The 24,516-nt window shown below is 37.6% G+C and overlaps 1 protein-coding gene across 1 annotated transcript in view; it reads left to right on the top strand.

Annotated features, from left to right (window-relative positions):
* Cbp53E (Calbindin 53E) overlaps positions 1 to 24,516 on the top strand; it is a 69,322-nt gene that overhangs the window by 8,882 nt on the left and 35,924 nt on the right. Inside the window, exon 2 of the mRNA XM_073092015.1 lies at positions 9,825 to 9,910. Within this exon, the coding sequence (XP_072948116.1) occupies positions 9,825 to 9,910 (86 nt within the window). The remainder of the gene's footprint in view (positions 1 to 9,824; positions 9,911 to 24,516) is intronic.

Genomic DNA, 24,516 nt, shown 5'->3' with positions numbered 1-24,516 from the left:
AAGGAATACATCGTGAGAAAAACCTGAATACCCGAGAAATCTAATAAAGTATGTGAAGTCTATCAATTCGCACTAAGCAATGGTGGTGGATTATTGCCCAATGCTTCTCATTCTGAGAGGCAATTTATTTATTTTTATTTATTTATTTATTAAAGACACACAAACAGCATTACATACAATATATATTATACAAACTTATTCTAAACACGTAGACTGGTATGCATGCCAGTTACAGGTGCGTACATCTTTGTTAATGCTAAATATAGACGATCATAATATATCAATCCGTGCCCAGGAGTGACACAGTAACGATTAAGCGGCCACTGTTGTCCTTGGACATCTCTTACCAAATCTATATAAAAAATCAAGCTTTATTTTAAGCTGATCCAGGGCCGGATTTAAGGGAGGGCAACCGGGGCGGCAGCCTCGGGGACTACACAAAAGCGGGGCCCCCACAATAGAGACGTCGGATTTTTTTTAAATCCGACTAGTAAACGCTAGTAAAAAAAAAAAAAATACCTTGGATATGTTTTTTCGCTGTTTTACCTTTATCTACGGTACTTTGTACAAACATGAATACTAGAAGAATCTATCTGCGTTTCACAATCAAATATTTATTGAAAAACTCAACTGGAAAAATTGTTAATTTTATTCGGAAAATAATTTGGGGCCAGGGGGCCTCCACTTCTTTGTTGCCCCAAGGCCTCTAGACATCTAAGTCCGGCCCTGAGCTGATCACAGATACTACTCCTGTCTACTAAGGTGGTCGCCTCATCATTTAAATCAGACATCCACATCCACAAAAAAGCAAGAAGAGCTTCAGGGAAGAAAAAGGTGTGACAGCGTGACCTCCCCGGGCATATTATCAATTTAATACTTCCTACATCATTTAGTAAAAACGTTTTAAAGTTAAAAAATGGTTAGCCAAGGTATATCCAGAAATATTCATATTTGAAGATAAAACTATTCTTATATCTACAATGGTTCGGGCAAAGAGCCAAAAAATATTATCATAACGTTTTTGCCAACCCTACTCTGTAGCGTAGAGTCAGCAATAAAATAAGGCTCGAATATCCCGTATCTGATAAATCGGGAGCCATTTGAACGGAGATATATCCCGGTATGATACCCGCAAGATTATATACTGCAATATTGTTTCTTTATAATAAATCAATTGTTGTAGAAATAATCGATTCATCATCATCAACCCATTACTGACCCACTGCTGGGCACGGATCTCCTCTCAGAATGAGAAGGATTAGGTCACAGTCGACCGCGCTGTTCAAGTGCGAAATGGTAGACTTCACATACCTTTGAAAAGGTTTTTTTTTCTCAGGTATGCCGGTGTCTTCTCGAGGCTTTCCACCACCGTTAAAGCAAGTGATAATTTGTTTCTAATACGCACATAACTTGAAAAATCATAGGTGAATAACTGGGATATGAACCTCGGACCTCTCGGTGTTTCTTAACCACTGTAATCACTGTATCATGCTCTAATAAAGAAATAATCGATTAATAATCTATTTTAAAAACTTAACTTAAAATTTTCCAACGAAGAATGGTCATAATAGTCCCTGAAATTTGGCGGCGAAAAAACACGTCATCACCAAATCAGTTCTCAAATTGTAATCAAGTTGCCAACCGGTCGCTTAAAATAATAAATCAAATAATCGATTTTTTTGTAAATAGCAATCCATTATTCCTCTTTTAAAAATCGATTTGTGAAAATCGATTATTAAACAAAAATATAGATTGAATGTAATTATAGATTTAATATAGAGAACTGCGACTTGCAGTTGGCCAAAACTTTATTGTTTGGGTACGGAACCCTAAAATAATTAAATTAAATTTTAATTTTAAATTAAAATAAAATGTTACAAAAATTGTTTTAATTTGATTAGTTTTATTTTACTGTACTTGGCAACTTATATTGTTTTATTAATGCATATTAATTTATAAATTTCTATTAATGTATAATTAAGAATGTCTGAATGATGATTTATGATCCTTAGAGATTTAATTAAACTATTATTATTATTGTTATTATAAAATCGTTTATTTTTACCCATCCCCAATATCTCGTTGCTGATAAATCCATTTGAACTGAATGGAAATATATCGCAGCATATATTTCATCATCATCATCTCATAGCAGTATGAGATACGCAATATTACACGCTGCAATATATCTTGTTGTTATCTGCAAGTAACATTGTAAAATATTGCATCGCGGTTCCCTTAAGTACGATACATTTTGAGAAAGAACTTTAAATTTCTTGTAACAGAAGTTATAATCCACAAAATATAACATACTGTTTTATTACGCTATCAGATAGTGTTACTTATAAGGACCCAACTTTTTATAATCCATTACTGTAAAAATAATCGATTATAAAAATTTAATTTAAAATTGGTCAACTTAAAAAAGATCATCAATGGTCCCAATTTTTTTACAAATTGATCAAATAATCGATTTGTTAAAAAATAATCTATTATTACAATTTAAAAATCAGTTTAACTAATATATTATTATAAATTATAAAAATCGGCTATTTTTACACATCCCTAATTTTGAACGGAAAGGATATACATAATATATCCCGCTATAGGATACGTAACATTATATCATAAAGTTTACCATGATTATACGCTGCAATACATCTTGTTAGTATCATTGTAAAATATTGCATCGTGGTTCCCTCGAGTACGACAAATTTTAAGGAAGAATGTAGGTTTCTTGTAACAGAAGTAAAATTCCACAAAAAAAAATCACACTGCTTTATTACGTTGTCAGATCTGATAACGTTGCTTATAAGGATCAAACTCTGTGAAGTAATGATATATGGTAAAGTAAGAATAAAGTCTTATTTTTAAGAAAATACTTTTGCATACATCTTAGTCCAAGAGTGTCTTATTGAAATCCTAAAGAGGTAACGTTTTTAGTAGCAGACGGGCATACAGTCCATCTGATGGTAAGTATCTACTGCCGCTCTTGAACGTCTGTAATCAACCCCAGATAAAATCAGATTCTCATCTAAGGTCGGCCATAGATACGCCGCTACTCTTGAGGACTAAGCTGGAATGCCTCGGAAAAGTCTGTGTCCCTTACCACACCGTTTAAACCTGAACATAGGAGCGCTTAACACTGCTGTTATGAGGCAGAAGTAGGTGTGACGGTGGTGTAGCCGGAGTCGAACCTCAGATAGTTCTACCATCTTTACATACGAGCGACAACCTGCTACAGGCAGCAACGGCTGTCACCGTCCGCGGGCAACCCGTCAAAAAGGGATCCAAGAGGATTTCTCTGCGTCGAAAACGCTGAGAATATTTCAATGTTTCAATAAAGATAACATTCCAAACTTAACACAATTTAAGACTATCAGTATCATAAAGGTTAGACAAATATCAAAGATCGTAAAAATAGAAAGGTCGGAATAAGTAAACGTAATAAAAGTCGGCTTAAACCTAATACTTTGATTTCGGCCAACAGTTTGCTACCAAAGAATCATAGAACGAAATCCGTCCAATCAAGAAAATCCCTAATGAAAGCCCTGAACTGGAATTGGGGTGAGCTGCGGCTTAGGAGAATAGGTATACTAAAATAGTACTTTAATCTATTAACTAATATGCCAGAGAATGCTTAATTTTATATATAAATATTCCTTTTCTTAAATCACATGATATTAATTTCGAACTACCCCTCCGTATTTTTTTTTATAATATAAGAGTAGCAGACGAGCATGCAGTCCACCTGATGGTAAGTGGCTACTGCCGTTCATGGACATCTGTAATCAACCTCAGATAGGATTAAATATTCCTACCTGAGGTCGGCCACAGATGCGCCGCTACCCCTGAGGACTAAGCTGGAACGCCTCGGAAAAATCTGTCTCCCTTACCACACCCTTCAAACCGGAACACAGCAGCTCCTAACACAGCTGTTATTAGGTAGAAATAGGTTGTTCCTGTGGTTGTCCCTGTAGTTCCGGGACTAGAATAGGGCTACGGTAACTCCTGCCTGTCGTAAGAGGCGACTAAAAGGGGGCTTCCGGGGTTGCGGGCGGCAGGAGTGGGAGCTCTAGCCGTCCAGTAAGCGACCCCGGGAAGGACGGCGGTATGTGTGGTCGCATAGCGTCGTGTACACCAAATGGTGTCGTGTACACCAAATGGTGCGGGAGGAGCGAAAACTGCTCCCCCAGGGCAGAGTCCGATCGGGGCATCGCGCTTGGAGGACTCCGGTTGCGTTCCGTCGGAGATCCCGGAGTTCTCCAACAAGCGTTGAGGACGGCCACCGGGGGGGTTTTAGTGCGGTAAGAATCCCACATAATCCGTCGTCGCTCCCACGTCGTCGGGTACCTTTTGAAGGATTCCCCCTCGTTAAGAAAAAAAGAAAAAAAAAGGTAGAAATAGGTGTGGCGGTGGTGCCGCCGGAGTCGAACCACAAAGGGTTCTACCACCTTCAAAATTGGCTTACCTGAATCATGGTATAAAAAAGGGGCGCGCAACTGTCAACAGATCAGAAGTTGTCCAATAGTGGGCACGGCACGGTGGTGCTCTGAACTGTTTGGTATTTTGCTTGGGTGTTATTGTTACTGTGATGGCATTAACGTATTACTCATTTAATTATTTCAATTATTATTATTATTATTTATAAGTTTTTGTACACAGAGAAAGTAATAAATAAATAACATAATAGAAACACAGTACAAAGGACTACTTATTTCACAATGAAATTTCTTCCAGCAGCCCTGGGATTGGAAATCTCACACGAAAACAAATTCAGCGCGCAAAAACAACATAATAATAATCTACTAAGGTTATAAATACGGATAAATATATAAATACATACGATACATACATATAAACAATATATATAGGTATATATACATATTATACATACAAATTATATACATACATATTATATTATGACATTGATAAGTAATACTCTTTGACTCTCTTTTTAAACAAAGAAATACTCTTAGAGAGACGAATACTAGGTGGTAATGAATTCCACAGTCTAACCGCATGAACAGAGAAGGAATGGGAATAGAGAGAGGTTTTGTGGGAAGGATAATTTAAAAGGGATTTAAGGTGACGTCTGCAGGGTGCCAGAGAGGGCCGTGCATACGAAAAACGTTGCTTCAGGTACGAAGGAGAGGATGGATTTTTAAGGATATTGAATAAGATACAGAGGATACGAGTATTCCTGCGTAGACGGATTGGGAGCCACTTGAGATCCTTGCGAAAATGAGAAACACGATCAAATTTACGTAAACCAAAAATGAATCTAATGCATAGATTTTGCAAGCGCTCAAGTTTATTCAATGACTCCTCTGTGGCATTCAAATAGCATGCGTCCGCGTAATCCAAAATCGGTTGAATGAGAGTTTGAGTGAGAGAGATTTTAGTTTTAAAGGGCAAGAAACCTTGGAGACATTTAAGCGAGTGTAAGGTGAAGTGAACCTTACGACTTACCTCCCGCAGATAAGCGTCCCACGATAAGTTGGAGTCCAAAATGATGCCGAGGTTTTTTACAGTTGAAGAGTACGGAATAGGAGTGTTATTAACGACTAATTTTGGCAGTGTATTAAAGTCCAGCAAGTTGCGATGGTACTTGCTACCAATAACAATAGCTTGGGTTTTGCTAGGATTGATCGAAATTCCGTAAGAATTAGCCCATTCACTTATTTTGCAAAGGTCATCATTCAACTTATTAATTTCATTATAAGCGTTGAGTACAGTGAAGTGACGGTACAGCTGCAAATCGTCTGCGTAAAGATGGAAGTTTGAGGAAATAATTTTTGTAATGGAATTAATAAAGATAGAGAAAAGTAAAGGAGAGAGAACGCCACCCTGAGGAACACCAGCAGCTAGCTCGCACCAGTCCGAGAAGTATTCTCCCTGGCGGACCCGCTGTAATCTTCCTCGAAGATAAGAATTAAACCATGTAATGGCCGAAGATGAGACGTTAATGGACCTGAGAACTCCGGTAAGGATATCGAAATCAACAGACGTAAAAGCACTGCTAAAGTCTAACAGAACCAACACAGTTAGAGATTTGTTTTCTATCGCCCACCGTATATCATCTGTGACATTTAGCAATGCCGTTACAGTGCTATGACCGGGCCGGAAACCGGACTGGTAAGGACTGAGAAGAGAGTTATTAATTAAAAAGGAGGAGAGTTGCTTATGGACAATGTGCTCAAGTACTTTAGAAAGAAATGGCAGTATAGAGATAGGACGAAAATCAGAAAGAGAAACAGGGTTCGCATTTTTAGGCAGAGAGATAATGTTTGCTTGTTTCCAAGCTAAAGGGAAGGTACATGTGGATAAGGAAAAATTTAGTATATGAGAAATGATGGGAAGGATATTTTCAAGGATTAATGAGATCATCTTTGAGCACAAATTGTCATTTCCAACCGCGGCCGAAGTAATAGACTTGATCGATTTTCTAACGTCTTCTTGCGTAACTACCGTGAGGTTAAATGGTGTATAAATTGGTTTTGTAGCATTTAATAACGTGCTTAGAGTGTTGTTTTTAGTGACTGGATCCAAGCAGGAAGGCGAAAGAGAAAAATGTTGGTTTAAGTGATTTAGATCCATGTCACTATCAACAACAGATGAGGTTTTGCCTATACCAACAGATTTAAGAAATTTCCAAACCTCAGCGGTGTTACGATTAACAAGAGAGTCGTGGAAATAGCGTCTCTTTGCATCCCTACACAGGCGACTGCAGCGACTATATTTTTATAAATATAGGTTAAATTAGTTGAATCGAAATACCATTGTAGATCTATCTACCGGCGCGCCCACAAATATAACAAGTTAATTTGAAGCGTTGATACCCTAGTAACTCGGCCTCTCGATTATTCTCGATTCCGAAATTATGTTCGTATTACAAAATTACAAATTAATTGTCACTTGCTTAAACGGTGACGGAGAACATTGTGATGAAACCTACTTACCTGAGAGATCTTAAAAGTAATCAAAGGTATATGAAATCTACCAATTCGCACTTGGCCAGCGCGGTGGACTATGGCCTAATCCTTCTCATTCTGAGAGAAGACCCATGCCCAGCAGTGGGACAGTTATAGGTTAATAATTGTGATACGCATATGTGGTGGTAGAAAGGCGGTAGAAGGTGGAAGAACCCTTTGTGGTTCGACTCCGGCGGCACCACTACCACACCTATTTCTGCCTAATAACAGCAGTGTTGGGCGCTACTGTGTTCCGTTTTGAGGGGTGTGGTAAGGGAGATATACCTACTTTTCCGAGGCGTTCCAGCTTAGTCCTCAGGGGTAGCGGCGCATCTGTGGCCAACCTCAGGGAGGAATATCTAATCCTATCTGGGTTTGATTACAGATGTACATGGGCAGCAGTAGCCACTTACCATCAGGTGGACTGCACGCTCGTCTGCAACTGCTATATTATAAAAAAAAAATGAAGTGTTCCTTTAAGTATCATTAAAATACCTGTGCGGTGGACTATGGCCTAATCCTTCTCATTATGAGAGGAGACCCGTGCCCAGCAGTGGGACAATAATGGGTTAATATGAATAATGAACGGTCCCTTTAAGTATCATCAAAATACATGTTAAAACTAAATGCATATAACCGAACGACGTTTTACCGTCCATGTATTTTCGATGCTTGTCACTCCGAAGTGGGTCACCGGAGTGTACCATAAATTTTCATGGAAAAGTAGGACAGCACTTAGAAGACATTACTTTAAACTGTTGTTCAGAATAGAATAGAACCTTACTTCTAAGACAATTTGTAAGCTAAGCGACTTTTTAAGTTAAGAATATAATATTCTGAGTTTAGAAAAACTTTATAGAAATCTTTTTTTTTTACAAGTTTTCTTTTTTACAATTTTTTTTATATAATATGGGAGATGCAGTCCACCTGATGGTAAGTGGCTACTGCCGCCCATGCACATCTGTAATCAACCCCAGATGGGATTAGATATTCCTACCTGAGGTCGGCCACAGATGCGCCGCTGCCCCTGAAGACTAAGGTGAAACGCCTCGGAAAAGTATGTCTCCCTTACCACACCCTTCAAATCAGAACACAGCAGCGCTTAACACTGCTGTCATGAGGCAGAAATAGGTGTGGCAGTGGTGCCGCCGGAGTTGAACCACAAAGGGTTCTACCACCTTCTATACATATAATTATGTTATATAACAAATACATCTAAATCTTATGTTATGTTATATGCAATATGCATTGTAAGAGTGTGTTATATAGTAAATTTTAGGCCTACTCAACTTATGTAAATTCATGCCCTTTAATAAATATGAAAATGTGGTTGAACCATTGGTGTCTACCCTCCGGTGATACCGTCGCACCTATTTTTGCCTAATAACATCTGTGTTAAGCATTGCTGTCTTTTGTTTTTGAAGGTTATGGTAAAGCAGATATATTAATAGGAGGCGATCCAACTAGGCTGGTTTAAAATTTAATATATATTATTTAGTCAATACTAAACAATTGGGATTGTAAATGAAATACATACAAATCTGGTATTTCTAAAGAAGACGTTAAACGTCAAATTAAGAAATACCTATTCTCTACTAAAATAACTTTTTTATACATTCAAATTTTATTTTAACGAAGGACCAATAGACGAAAGGAAATTTTACAAATAAATTATGTGTTACATCGGCACGCAACTACGACCCACACAAAAAACACTAATCTATTTTCCACAATGCACCAAAAGAAGTATCACTTATCACAGTATATAATATCCTGTCGATATGCATAATCATGGTGACCCTAGTGAGGTGTTCCATAGATAATGAGCACATGTAGGTTGCCCGAAAAATACGCCCTCCGTAATCAATCAATGAGAATCGACCCATATTAAAAGTTTAATGAGCTTCTTATTGGTTACGTGGATTTGTATGGCCTAATTGGAATCAATAAATCCACGATTATATGATATACAAGTGGTTTTTGATGCAAGCTTTTGTGGGTGGTAGAGCCCTCTGTGGTTCGACTGCGGCGGCACCACCGCCACAACTATTTCTGTCTAATAACAACAGTGTTGAGAGCTGCTGTGCTCTGGTCAGAATTGTGTAGTGGTGGTGCCGGCTGGTCCACAAAAGGTTCTACCATCAGTTGTACGACTAATAAAATATGGAGACTGTCTATATTTTTTATAAGTTGGTAGAACTCTTTGTGGTTCGTCTCCGGCGGCACCACCGCCACACCTTCTCCTGTCTAATAATAGCAGTGTTAAGCTCTACTGTGTTCTGTACTCTAGGGTGAGGTAAGGGAGACATACTTACCCAAGGCGTTCCAATTTAGTCCCCGAGTAGCCTTGTAATTTGGGCTTGATTACAGATGTCCATGGGTGGCAGTAGCCACTTTCCATCAGGTGGAGTGCATGCTCGTCTGCTACGTCATTATAAAGAAACATCTTTAAGAGTAGCTTTCTGTAATTTTATTTTTCTTCGGACGTTTTCAAAACGTGATATAATTAGACAAAGTAGTTTTCAAAGTCAATCTATTTCTCCATATATTTATCGTCTATACTAATATTATAAAGAGGAAAACTTTGTTTGTTTGTTTGATTGTAATGAATAGGTTCAAAAACTGCACCGATTTAAAAAAAAATCTTTCACCATTCGAAAGCTACATTATCCACGAGTAACATAGGCTATATTTTATATGAAATATATTTGATAAATAGATTTTGAGGCGGTACTAAGTTTGCCGGGTCAGCTAGTATAATAATATAACTAGAAAAAATCTAGTTTTTAAAGTTCACATATTTGTTCATAACAATTATGAGCAACTAATGAAATTTTATTTTAATTCCAGGGAACGGCTACATAGAGGGCACTGAGCTGGACGGGTTCCTCCGAGAGTTCGTGTCGAGTGCCAACTTCACCGACATCAGCCCAGATGTGAGTCATTAATTAACTTAAATCCCCGTACAACTGTGCAAAGCTTTTGTACAGCATACTGGTCTGACACGCAGAGGGTCCCGGGTTCGATCCCCAGCCAGACAGACGTCTAAGTGATGAAATTAAATTAAATTAATAGGCCTGGGTTTGTGTGCTTGTGTATTCGTCTATGTACGTGTCAATGCCTTCTCATTCTGAGAGGAGACCCGCGCCCAGCAGAGGGGCAGCGATGGATCGATAATGACGTGTCTATGAGCGACGTGTCTATGAGCGACGTGTCTATGACCGACGTGTCTATGACGTGGGGCTGTGAGTGCAAAAAGCTTATTTTTTATTTCTAAATATTTAAGCAACCTAAGATTTTTAATCCTAAATCAAAAAAAATGGTAGGTACCCAATATGGTACCAGGGAAGTATCACCGCCACTGTTATTTATAATATGAGGCAATACTATACAATACAATTAAGTGGTGCAAAAATACAAAATCGAAAAAAAGAGCGGAGAAATATCGTTTCATTCGTATTCGGATCTGAACTACATTTTTTAATATTTTTCAAACACGAAAATAGATGACAGTGACAATTTCAACTGTCGAAACTGGTTACATTTTCTTGCTAGGAGTGAGTAAACTTTATTAATCTATGTTATATGACATATACGTTAATATGTCAGCAGCAATTCAGCATTTTGGTGGATAGCTGAATTAATTCCCACTAATTTTATTTTTTGTAAAAAATAAAGTTAGGAAATCATCCAAAAAATATCTAATTTATAACCCTAGTCAATGTTCTCTAAATTTTCGAAGCAAGGGTGTCAACGGAACATTTATGAAAAATTCTAAGATTAATGGTTTTTCACGGCGGGGTGATATCAAAAACCATTTGTTATGTGACAAATGCTTTTCGTCAGTAATATGTACGGTTTAGGGGTAGATAAATGATAAAAGGGTGGTGAAACCTTACGTGGATAGACGAGGTGACAATATACCATTTTTGAAGGTGGTAGAACTGTGTGGGCTTCGACTTCGGCAGCACCATCGCCACACCTATTTCTGCCTAATAACAGCAGCGTTCAAACGTAGCTCTGTTCTGGTTTGTAGTGCATGGTAAGGGATAGAGATGTGCCGAGTCAGGTCGACTCGAGTCAGTACTCGAGTACTTACATAAACTCGCATACTCGAGTACCAATAGTGATACTCGAGTACCAGTAATACTCGAGTACTGACGATACTCGTACACTACAACTAAAAACTTGTTTAATTTTGTGTAGTGAGTGGCGTTTTTTTTTTTTTTTTTGCTCTTCCGTGCTATTGGACTGTATGTTGTGCAAAGTACTCGAGTACTTTGTGAATACTTTGGACTCGAGTACTGACTCCATTCTTTTTTATATGAGTACCAAAGTACTCGAATACCAAAAATGGCCGACTCGGCACATCATTAGTAAGGGAGTAATACTTATCCGAGTCATTCCAGCTTAGTGCTCTGGGGTAGCGGCGGGCCAACTTAGATAGGAATGTAATTTTATCTGGGGTTGATTACAGATGTGCATAGACGGCAGTTGCCACTTTCCATCAGGTAGATTGCATCCTCTTCTGTTACTTATACTACCAATTCATACTTGACCAGCGCATTAGACTCCCCCCATTCTGCATAGAGGCCATATAGCCTCTACCTAGACCTTAGCATATACCCCTCCCACTCTGCATACAGACCATGTAGTAGGACAGTATAAGTCAGCAATGATAAAAATAGTTGGTAAATAGTAACACTAAACACGGCCAAAGCAATTAATTTTACATTACAATAATCTAATCACTAAAAGTATTAATTACTTTAAAATCGATGACAACATTAAGAGTACCATTTAGACAAATATTTGATAGTAACTGACATAAAAATTCACTTTAGTCCCATATTATATTATTGTACAATTTAAAACCAGAGAGACTACATACAGACATGAAGCAAGCATTATTATATTTAGTGGTATGTTTAAGTTTCTCAAATTTGAACAGTGTACCAATCGCTGAAAATGGAGGAAAGCCAAAATTCGATTTTGTTTTTAGTGATGAAATAGAACTTTTGAAAGACCTTGAAAGTAAGGATGAAAAGGCTCATCCGATACAAATGGGAGAGAAAATGGTAAATAATAGAAGTGAAGAGAAAAAGGATAATGATAATCTTGCGGATAGAGCCATGTTCGAAGGTGCCGGCTGCGCTGCGGGATCAGCGAAGGTTTCCGGGATGTGTATTGACGTACATAAGAAATAGTAATAAAAAAAGAGTAAAAAACATAAAAAATAATGAAAAGAAGAAAAACAATAATGGCTTAATCTTGCGGAAATAGTGATAAATAAATAAAAAGAAGAAAAGAAAAATATTAAAAGTTAAGACAAGAATCAGACTTAATCATACGGAAATAGCGATAAATAAATAAAAAGAAGAAAAGAAAAAATAATAAAAGTGAAGCCAATAATGAGACTTAATCTTGCGGAAATGGTGATAAATAAGTAAAAAGAAGAAATGAAAGAGAATAAAAGTAAAGACAATAATGAGACTTAATCATACGGAAATAGTGATATATAAATAAAAAGAAGAAAAGAAAAAGTACTAAAAGTGAATCCAATAATGAGACTTAATCTTGCGGCAATAGTGATAAATAAGTAAAAAGAAGAAATGAAAGAGAATAAAAGTGAAGACAATAATGAAACTGCATAGATGTATAGCTGCATAAAATGTCACTGTGAGACCGTTAATCTTGCAGAAATAGCGATAAATAAATAAAAAAGAATAAAAGAAAAAAGAATAAACGTGAAGACAATAATGACACAGTTAATCTTCCGGATGGAGCCATGTTCGAAGGATCCGGCTGCGCTGCGGGATCAGCTAAGGTTTACGGGATGTACACTCAGCTTCGTCTGCTTTTGGAGTTGGCTGTACATTAGAAATAGTGATAAAATCCATCAAGCCTGAGCCATGCAAAAAAAACATTAGACAAAGATGTTAATAAAACTTTTAGTTCGAGCCTCAGAGAAGATTCACTGAGAAGAAAATGTTGATTTATTTATGATTTTGGATTTTGTAAAGCATATCAAGCATGTGTTACACAGTTAATACGATAATGTGGAATATATTGATCAACTTATATCCAAATACTAACTGATGAGATACTTTTTTTAAACTATTAATGATTTTTTATATCACTTTTAAAATGTATTTAAAATTATTTATTCAAAAATACTGTCTTATCACCATGTATACTCATATTGTGTTTTTCTTAAAAATAAAATGAATGTAAAAAACCTTATTCCTCATTTAGAAATCAATTTTCTAACATAAAGCCCAAATCCTCAACAGAAATCCATTCTTCATTAGAAGTCTGTCTAACTGAGATAACAAAGACCACATTTCTCTACATTATATCTAGTTACCCGTGGTAGGGGTGGAAATTCAACCATAATTAAATTGAAAAACGAAAGTAAAGATTCACAAAATGTAACATTTTAGTTCTCAATTTCAATGTCTATATTTCATTTTGTTGTTGTATATAATTCGAAAACAATTTATATGTACCAGAAAGATTTTTTTTTTCTATACATTAATTTTCAAGTTATATATATTTTCAAATATATAAGCAGTGACAGTTTAGTGCTTTGAAACTCGCTCTCTAATCGAAGGTTCCAGTACCCTTACCATGAGTTTTCGAAACATCCCACAAATATAGGTTACGTTTACTCAATTTATTATTATGTTCCGTTTGCTTCAGTAGACTGAGTAAACGTAAAAATAAGTACGCGCTCAAGTCTTTTTGTCTGCTTCACATGTTCGCAAAAAAAGGAGACAAAACATAAAGCGCCATTTTGTCAATTTAGACATTTTATGTTACGTTACTGACACTATAGTTCTGATACAATCCGCTAGGGCGCTGATTGGAATTTGTATGGGCAAATACGTAAACAAAGCAGTCATATTTGTCAAAACGTAAAAACTCATGGTAAGGGTACAGGATCGAATCTAAGGCACGGACCTCTGATTTTTCAAAGTTATTTGCGTATTCGAATTAATTATTACTTATTTAAAAAAATCTATCTAAAATATTTTTTAAACATGTATAAATCCTATAAATCCGCTCATACCCAGCAAAGGGACGGTAATGGGCGTCTACCCGACGACGACTACTGAAAATTGTATTTTGAAAAGTGATTCTGAGTTATTAACAGTGTATTAACTATTTTTCTGTAATTTACAAATAAGATGAAGTAATGATAAATCACATTTTTAAAGTAATAATTACAATTAAGTAACTATTCGTAATAAAACAACGTTATTATTATTTTCTTATCATATTTATTTCACTTTTTATAAATCTTAAATTTATATAAAACTAAGATAATAGATAATATTGTTATACAGAATTACATAAATAAGATTTTGTTACGATGAACATTATTTTTTACTTATATTACAATTTTAGTAATAACATTTCAAATTTTAAACATGACAGACTTAACACGAATTTTATTTCAAAAGTAATTATTTTATAATGAAAATTCGTATAGTCCGCGTAAAGCTGCTAGTCCGCTCTGAATATAGAAATGGATCGCGTCGCCATAGTAAATTGTATGACTACACCTGCTCGCAACGACTTCAGAGCAAACTAGCAGTTTGGCGCGGACTATAACAATCTAATAACATTCTTGTACGAAACATAGTAATAATTAAAAGCGAAAATCACACTTAGACAAAAAGTATGGTTAAAAATCAATGGACTTCCACACAAGTACCGTAAATCTTAGCAAAACCGTTGGGACAACCCATATTTATTCCTTGTTCCACATTTGCCATTCTGAACAAGGCTTCCTGATCAGTATTATCTAAAGAAACTTCTGAGGAAACTTCTTGAGAAACTTCTGGAGCATTTTCTTGAAAAACTTCTGGGGGAACTTCTGGTAAAACTTCTGGAAACACTTCTGTGAAAACGGCGCCCTTCTCCTTCTCAAGTTTGCTGTTCAATTCGTAAAGTAGAACCCCGACTTTATCTTCTTTGATCGGCATTTCCACATTTGGAACATTTTGTGCACCGATAAAGTTAGAAAATATACAAAGATATGCAACACAAAGTAGTTGACCGTTCATTTTCGTATCCAATAGAGAATGACCCAACGATTTTATTATATCATGTTCGTAATAACAGCTCTTTATAAGTAATTAAAAAGCTATTAGATATGAAATTGCTTTACCCATTTTCGAAAGTTTCTAGATTACGTTGATTGTTGTAATAATGTAATTGAAACCAAATAAATGGAAATGAACATGTTTTATATTTAGAATTTTATAAGTTACTAGCTGACCCGGCAAACTTTGTACTGTACTGCCTCAAAATCTATTTATCAGATATTTTTCATATAAAATATAGCCTATGTTACTCGTAGATAATGTAGCTTTCGAATGGTGAAAGAATTTTTAAAATCGGTCCAGTAGTTTTTGAGCCTATTCATTACAATCAAACAAACAAAGTTTTCCTCTTTAGAATATTAGTGTAGATACTTATTTGCCGTGGTTAACAAAAGAGGTTTTATGCATTTAAACAAATTTAACTGAGCATAAGTTTAAGGTAAAATAAATAGTATTCGTATATTATGTGTTACAATGAAGCGCTACGCTAAAATATGTGTTACACGGCACGCGCAACATCGTCCTCCGCTAAAACATATAATATGTTTTCCTTACATAAAGAAGTATAATTTAATTTTTTTTTTATATAAAATGTTAGAAGAGTTGCAGTAGACTTAATTAAAAATACCATTTTGCTGTATTTCGTGTTAATCTACATTTTTGCTGTCGAATTCTGATACGAATTGGAGACTTCACTTTTAATGGGCACTCGTTTCACATTTTAATTAATGATAAAATATTTTAAACTAATTTAAAGAAGTTAAAAACTAATAACGAAGCAATAAGCGTGCTTTAGTAGGGTAGTAACATCTGGTAGTAGGTAATAGAGGGTTGCGGCAAACCAGTGGCTATCATAGCAGATTTAACTTAATAGGAAGATGGTGGAAACCTTTGTGGTTCGACTCCGGCGGCACTACCGCCACACCTATCTCTACCTTGTAACACCAGTGTTAAGCGCTGCAGTGTTTTGGTTCGTTGGGTGCGATAAGACAGACATACTCATCCGAGGCATTACAACTTAGTCCTCAGGGGTAGCGGCGCATGTCTGGCCGACTTCCGGTACGAATCTGATCCTATCTGGGATTGAATTCATATGTATATATCGGCAGTAGCCACTTGCCGTCAGGTCGACTGCATGCTCGTCTGTTACTCACAAAATAAAAAAAGACCGTGTCTGAACCGTGATTTTTTTATAATATAGGAGAAGCAGACGCGCTTGCAGTCCACCTGTTGATAAGTGGCTACCGTCGCCCATGGATATCCGTAATCAACCCCAGATAGGATTAGATATACCTACCTGAGGTCGGCCACAAATGCGCTTCTACCTCTGAGGACTAAGCTGGAATACCTCGAATAAGTATGTCTCCCTTACCACACCCTTGAACCCAGAACACAGTAGCGTTTAACATTGCTGTTATGAGGTAGAAATAGGTGTGGCGGTGGTGCCGCCGGAGTCAAACCACAGAGGGTTCTACTAAATTCAAAATAAAGATATAAATACGCTATAAGACCCCTTGATTACCTTAAGAGATGTGCTAAAGCACTTCTGGCAAAAGTGATACGTGCCTTGCTAAAGGTTAACCAGATAAACGCTAGAAGTCGCAAAACAAACAAGTGACTCATCTTTTCTTATTTACTCTGTCATTAATCTTAGTGACTTACGAATCAGCTACTTTCATTATGTTTGCTACTTTCATTATAAGAAGTCTACTCGTATTTTTAGAGATATTAATTTCTACTACCTTCGTTGTTTGGCTCCAAATGCATCACCGACACACATTTTTTTTTTTCGGGGGGGATACCTTCATAAGGTACCCGACGACGTGAGAGCGACGCCGGGTTATGTGGGATTTTTACCGCACTAAAACCCCTCCGGTGGCCGTCCTCAGCGCTTGTTGGAGAACTCCGGGATCTCCGACGGTACACAGTCGAAGCCCTCCAAGCGCGATGCCCCGATCAGGCTCTACCATGGGGAAGCAGTTATCGCTCCTCCCACAGCATGTAGTGTTTACGGTATGGGACCACACATACCGCCGTCCTTCTCGGGGTCCCTTACTGGACGGTTCAAGATCCCATTCTTGCCGCCCGCAAGCCCGAAAGCCCTCTCTTAGTCGCTTCTTACGTAAGGCAGGGGATACTGTAGCCATATTCTAGTCCCGGAACTACAGGGACAATAACCGACACAACTAATTCTGCTTAATATTTCTTTTTTATGAAATGAGAGTAGCAGATGAACATACCCACCTGGTAAGTGGCTACTGCCGCCCATGGACATCTGTAATCAACCCCAGATAGGATTAGATATTCCTACCTGAGGTAGGACACAGCGGCGCTATTCCTAAGGACTAAGCTGGAACGCCTCAGAAATGTATTCTACCTTACAACACCCTTCAAACCAGAACACAGCAGCGCTTGACGCTGCTGTTATGAGGCAGAAATAGGTGTGGCGGTGGTGCCGCCGGAGTCGAACCACAAAGGGATCTACCACCTTCAACTCAATTGGCTCCAAAGGCATCAACGTCATACCTATTTCTGGCATAAACCAGTGTTAAGCGCTGCTGTGTTCTGGTTTGATGGGTGCGATAAGATAAACATACTTATCCGAGGCGTTACAACTTAGTATTTAAGGATAGCTATGCATCTGTGGCCGACCTCATTATCTTATCTGAGGTTGAATACTGAGGTTTGAAGGTGGTAGAACCTTTTGTGGTTCGACTCCGGTGGCACCACCGCCACACCTATTTCTGCCTAATAACAGCAGTGTTAGGCGCTGCTGTGTTCCGTTTTGAAGGGTATGGTAAGGGAGACATACTTTTCCGATGCGTTCCAGCTTAGTCGTCAGGGGTAGCGGCGCATCTGTGGCCGACCTCAGGTAGGAATATCTAATCCTATCTGGGGTTGATTACAGATGTCTATGGGCGGCAGTAGCCACTTACCATCAGGTGGACTGCATGCTCGTCTGCTACTCCTATATTATTAAAAAAAAACCTTTAATTAGTCTACTAGTTTTATTTATTAGTTAGTTTATTGATCCACCATAAACTAAAATACGCGCAGACTAAGTTTAGTGCCTTCATTAAACAATAGTTTACGGTTCAGAGACAAATTAATTGCTCTAATTAGGTAATTAGGGTGGCCACTCGAGGTCAGTGAGGGGGTTGAAGGGGAGCGCTTCGTGAGGGATGAAATTAAAATGTTTGGGAAAATCTTTAGAAGTACTGTTGGTTAAAATTAGGTTATTTTTATAAAGCTTTATAAATATAACTAAAATATCGTGTAAGCATACCACTTGTGTTACAACTTAAAGCACTCAAAAGGAATTCCAAAAATACAATATATTCGTCCATAATCATTATTTACATTAAATACATTTATTATAATTAAATTAGTATTATAACATTTCCAATACAAAACCCATTGCAAGAATCAGGTGGCATTTTATAACTTAAATGAAGACAGAATATTCTAAAAAATATAAAAAAGTACTGTGTTTGTACTACATTTCTTTTTAATGCTCTATTTCTTTGTTATGTTTCTGTGTACACAAATTTGTAAATAAATAATAAAAAAATAAAAGTATTTAAGGAAGTGACGTAAGTGATCAAGAACCAGCAATTATGCGATCTGTACAAGAACCATAGTGATGTGACTGTAACACTTGATAATAAATTGTTTTTTTATAATATAGGAGTAGCAGACGAGCATGCAGTCCACCTGATGGTAAGTGGCTACTACCGCCCATGGACATCTGTGATCAACCCCAGATAGGATTAGATATTCCTACCTGAGGTCGGCCCCAAATGCGCCGCTACCCCTGAGGACTAAGCTGGAACGCCTCGGAAAAGTCTGTCTCCCTTACCACACCTTTCAAACCGGAACACAGCAGCGCCTAACACTGCTGTTATTAGGTAGAAATAGGTGTGGCGGTGGTGCCGCCGGAATCGACCCACAAAGGGTTCTACCACCTTCAAAGTTCATTGTGCTCGGTGGTTACTTCTATTTTATAAAAAACCATTAAAATATTGAGACTTTTATATTATATATTTATAAGCATTCATCGCGGTCCGATTCCTTATTTTTCACTTGTAACAAGAAATAAATGGCATCGCACACAATCGTTATAACAAAGAAAGAAAGGTCTGGAAGTACGCCAATACTCGCAGTCAATCGTACCTCGGTCGCTACCTAGCAATTATTGACTGCTTACTTCCGCATACACTCCCCTTTTTACTTCCTTTTTATAAATGCGACCTGTACCTACCCTTAGTATGAGTTTTTACGTTTTGACAAAAAATGCTGTTTTTATTTTTACTTACGTATTTCCCATATATTTCCAATCAGTTCTGATACAATCCGTTAGGGGCGCTGATTGGAAATAATGGGCAAATACGTAAACAAACACCAAAACAGTCATTTTTGTAAAAACATGTAAGGCATCGCACACACTCGTTAAAGCCAACAAATATGGCATCGCACACAATCGAAATAACAAAGACAAAAAAGGTCTGGAAGTGCGCCAATACTCACAGTCAATTGTACCTCGGTCGCTACCTAGCAATTATTGACTGCTTACTTCCGCATACACTCCCCTTTTTATCTTCCGTTTTACTGATCCATTGCCAATATTTTATGCAAGTATTGATAAATCGCAATAGTACATAGTAAGTGATAGCCTAGTGGTTAAGAAACTTGGCCTCTCGATTGAGGGGTCCGAGGTTCAAATCCCAGGCACCTCTGATTTTAAATTTATGTGCGTATTAAAAATTAATTATCACTTGCTTAAACTGTGAAGTAAAACATCGTGAGCTAACCTGCATACATACGACGTATTTAAAAAAAAACTCCAAGGTATGTGAAGTCTACCAATACGCACTTGGCCAACGCGGTGGACTATGGCCTAATCGTTCTCATTATGAGAGGAAACCCGTGCCCAGCAGTGGGATAATAATGGGTTGATGATGATGATGATTGATAAATCATACGAGTAAAATGTATTGTATTTGTATTGACTACTTGTATTGTAGACGTAAAAAACGAACATACAGTCCATCTGGTATATAGCACGATTGATTTTTTTTATAATATAGGAGTAGCAGGTGAGCATGCAGTCCATCTGATGGTAAGTGGATACCACCCATGGACATCTGTAATCAACTGCAGATAGGGTTAAATATTACTATATGACTCCGGCAACAGATGCGCCGCTACCGCTGAGGACTAAGCTGGAACGCCTCGGAAACGTATGTCTCCCTTACCACTCTTCAAAACAGAAAACAGTTGCGCTTTACCACTGTTATTAGGTAGAAATAGGTGCGGCGGCGTAAAAAAAACTTTAAAATAAATAGGGGTCGTCAAACAAGCAAAGCAAGTTGTATCTATTGAACTGTAATAGATAGACAGTTCAAATCTTCACAATGCATCCACTTCTATGACTGCTATGATAACAAATCTAAATTTATATAACTCAAAGGTGACTAACTGACATAGTGATCTATCAACGCACAGCCCAAACCACTGGACGGATCGGGCTGAAATTTGGCATGCAGGTAGATGTTATGACGTAGGCATCCGCTAAGAAAGGATTTTGATCAATTCTCCCGCAAGGGGATAAAATAGGGGATGAAAGTTTGTATAAAACTTCTGAGTTAATAATATCACTTCGTAAAGCGAGCGAAGCTGCGGTCATAAGCTCGTACTAAAAATAAAAAGCAAATTAAAATTTGTTAGTACGGAACCCTCCGTGTGCGAGCTTGCGGCACTTGATTTCATAAGGTGGTAGAACCTTGTGGTTCAACTCCGGCGGCACCACCGCCACACTTAATTCTGCCTCATAACAACAGTGTTAAGCGCTGCTGTGTTGTTTGAAGGGTGTGCTAAGGGAGATATACTTTTCCGAGGCGTTCGAGCTTAGTCCTCAGGGGTAGCGGCGCATCTGTAGCCGACCTCAGGTAGGAATATCTAATCCTATCTGGGGTTGATTACAGATGTCCATGGGCGGCAGTAGCCACTTACCATCAGATGGACTGCATGCTCGTCTGCTATTCTTATATTATAAAAAAAAAATGATAACAAATACTAAAAATAAAAAGCAAGTTAAAATTTGGTAACACGGAATCCTCCGTCTGCGGGTTTGCGTTGGTTTCATAAGGTGGTAGAACCTTGTGGTTCGACTCAGGCGGCACCACCGCCACACTTAATTCTGTCTCATAACAACAGTGTTAAGCGCTGCTGTGTTGTTGTTTGAAGGGTGTGCTAAGGGAGATATACTTTTCCGAGGCGTTCCAGCTTAGTCCTCAGTGGTAGCGGCGCATTTGTGGCCGACCTTAGGTATAATATCTAATCCTATCTGGGGTTAATTACACATGTCTATGGGCGGCGGTAGCCACTTACCATCAGGTGGACTGCATGCTCGTCTGCTACTCGTATAGTATAAAAAAAACTGAGCCAATTATTGGCTGCACAGGCGACGCTGGCAAAATAGCCTTACCTAAAGACGGAACTTGTCTAGACTAGTCTGTTTTGATACAGCCAATTCTTAGGTCAAGGCAATTGTCAAAATCGATTCGGTAACATCGATTGAGCTATTATTTAGGGTTCGTGAATTGATGGGGTATTGTTTGTCTGATAATTATTCAGTATTCAGTATTCGAATATGTAGTTTTAAAAATGAACAAATATGAAGTGACGGTGTTTGATATTTAAAAAGCATGTACATATTAATATACACATTCTAAAGGTGGTAGAAGCCCATCTATAAGCACATTTATTAGGCTGCGTTCCGTATTCAGCCCTAAAAGAGATTAGATAGCCTTGTAGGATAGACCTGTCACTCGTATTATTATTTTTATAAGGAGTAGCAGACGATCAAGCAGTCCATCTGATGGTAAGTGGCTACTGCCGCCCATGGAAATCTGTAATCAAACCACGAGGTCGGCCACAGATGCGCCGCTACCCTTGAGAACTAAGCTGGAACGCCTCGGAAAAGTATGTCTCCCTTACCACACCCTTCAAAACGGAACACAGCAGTGCCTAACACTGCTGTTATAGGGCAGAAATAGGTGTGGCTGTGGTGCCGCCGGAGTCGAACCACAAAGGATTCTACCACCTAAAGATCACCGAAAGATAAGATTAGATCCTTACCTAAGGTCGGCCACAGAGGCGCAGCTACCCCAGAGGAGTGAGCTGGAATGCCTGGTAAAGGTATTATTTAATTACCATACCCTTCAAACCATTTCAACTTCAAAACACAGCAGCACATAACGCGTTAGCTTAAAAATATATTTTTTGAAACCTTGACCTGACACTATCGCTCCAAATCCAGGTAATAAAGCCAGATAGGGATTATTTATTTGTCCCACAATAATTGTCGGGTGCCAAAATAAAAGCCATGCTGAACTAGTCCAGAGTTATATCACGAAAGTTTTAATATAGAAAGCCAAGTAGGAATTATATTGAGTCGCTTAGAATTGTGTAACTTAGTCTATGGTTTTTGTATGGTAGAGGCATAGATTAGTAAAGATACTTTGCCGCCTTGAAATTGAATGAAGCCGCAAATGGCTTATTATAGTAAGTTCTTTTTTTGAATTCTTGACAAATAAAAACATTTTTAGAGAAAATTTACGAATAAATAACTAATAACTAATAAATACTGCGTAATTTACGAATAAATAACTAATAACTAATAAATACTGCGTAATTTACATGAATTTACATAATAAATAAATAATTATTTCAAATATTTTAGGGATATTTTAGCACGGAGAAGTGGCAAACCTTTTTTACGCAACTATTTCAATTCTCAAAACTGGGCACATTTTCTAGTTAGGAGTGAGTAATCTTTACTAATCTATGAGAAATCCAAGTAAGAATTATATTGAGTCACCGAGAATTGTGTAACTTAGTCTATGGTTTTTGTATGGTAGAGGGTACTGCTTTGGAACGCCTTGCCCGTGCATATCCGCAAAGCCCCCCAGTAAAGCTGTGTTCAAATAGTTTATCCGACAGCATTATCTTAACTCTTCATCTAACTCTTAAACGGCTGTTATTACTACCTGTGTTTAATAAGTTATTTATATTTTTACATATGATAAATGGTATGTATGAGTTTATGTGTATTTGTATATTGGGTATATTATAATATATATAACGGCGCGAACTATTATTTTCAATTAATTTTAGTTAATTTGGAGTTGAAGCTATTTAATCTTATTTTATGATTTCCATTCAAATTACTTCATTAACAATTATTTTAGTAGACTATATTTTTGGAGCGGGTAACTCCGGATGGGGTTGCAAGTGTCGCCTTTTTGTTATAAGAACTATGATTATTGTTTCGTTTTTGAGATTGAGTTGACAATTGACGTTGATGGGTGTGGACTTGTAAGGATTTACAGGACTTGTAAGGATATCGGCTCCGAATTTATTATTTTCTTGTGTGCTTCTTTGTTGGAACCGAAAGCAGTTGGTGCACTATGAAGGAACGCCATCTGGCATTTCTATATCGGTCAGACGCGAGGCTCGGCGATCTGACATATATTTATTTTATTGTTAAAATATGTATATTCGTTATTTTTAATACATATTGGTATATCTGCTGTTTTTATTATTGTCTATCGCTCTTTGTTACTTTAGCATAACACCTGCTGCAAATTCTCCTCAACCACCCAGGGTTGACTGGTAGAGAATACCATCAGGCATTGTTTGCCCTTTCGTACATGTCTTCTTAGAGGTGATGCAATATTCTTTTAAATAAATATATAAATGTTTTTCGAGTGTATGTATGTAGTATGTATGCCTCCTATTTATGTACATATTTAGTCCCACAGCCCAAAGGGCTAGACGGATTAAGATAGGTGTCGTTGGATTCGCATTAATTGTGGAAGTAACTTAGGCATATTTTTAGCAGTCAGATTTTATGATTTTGTAATAATTCCTTGTTATAGGATTGTAGATAAGGGAGCAGTCGTCTTCAATTATGTTTCTTTTGTTATTTTAAAAAGTATCAATAACCATGTTTCGTTATGTATAGTGTCACCGCCATACTTATTTCTTGCTTTGATGCAAGTTTGTGGATGCCGGCTGACTTTTTTTATAATATATGTAGGAGTAGCAGACGAGCATGCAGTCCACCTGATGGTAAGGGGCTACTGCCACATCGACATCTCTAATCAACCCCAGATAGATTCCTACCTGAGGTGAGTCATGGATGCGCCGCTGCACCTGAGGACTAGGCTTCGAAAAAGCATCCCTCCGTTGCCACACCCTTCAAACCAGAACACAGCAGCGCTTATCACTGCTGTTATGAGGTGTGGTGGTGGTGCAGCCGAATTCGAACCACAAAGGGTTCTACCACCTTGTGGTGTGAACTCCTTGAAGTGACTGTCTTAGTCCTCATGAGTGGTGAAGCATCTGTAATCAGCTTTAGGTAGAAT

The sequence above is a fragment of the Epargyreus clarus genome, unplaced genomic scaffold, assembly GCF_041222505.1.
Source record: "Epargyreus clarus isolate Ecla_fem2 unplaced genomic scaffold, WU_Ecla_fem_2.2 ptg000035l, whole genome shotgun sequence".
Taxonomy (NCBI): Eukaryota; Metazoa; Arthropoda; class Insecta; order Lepidoptera; family Hesperiidae; genus Epargyreus; species Epargyreus clarus.
This window is presented reverse-complemented; position numbering and strand designations above follow the sequence as displayed.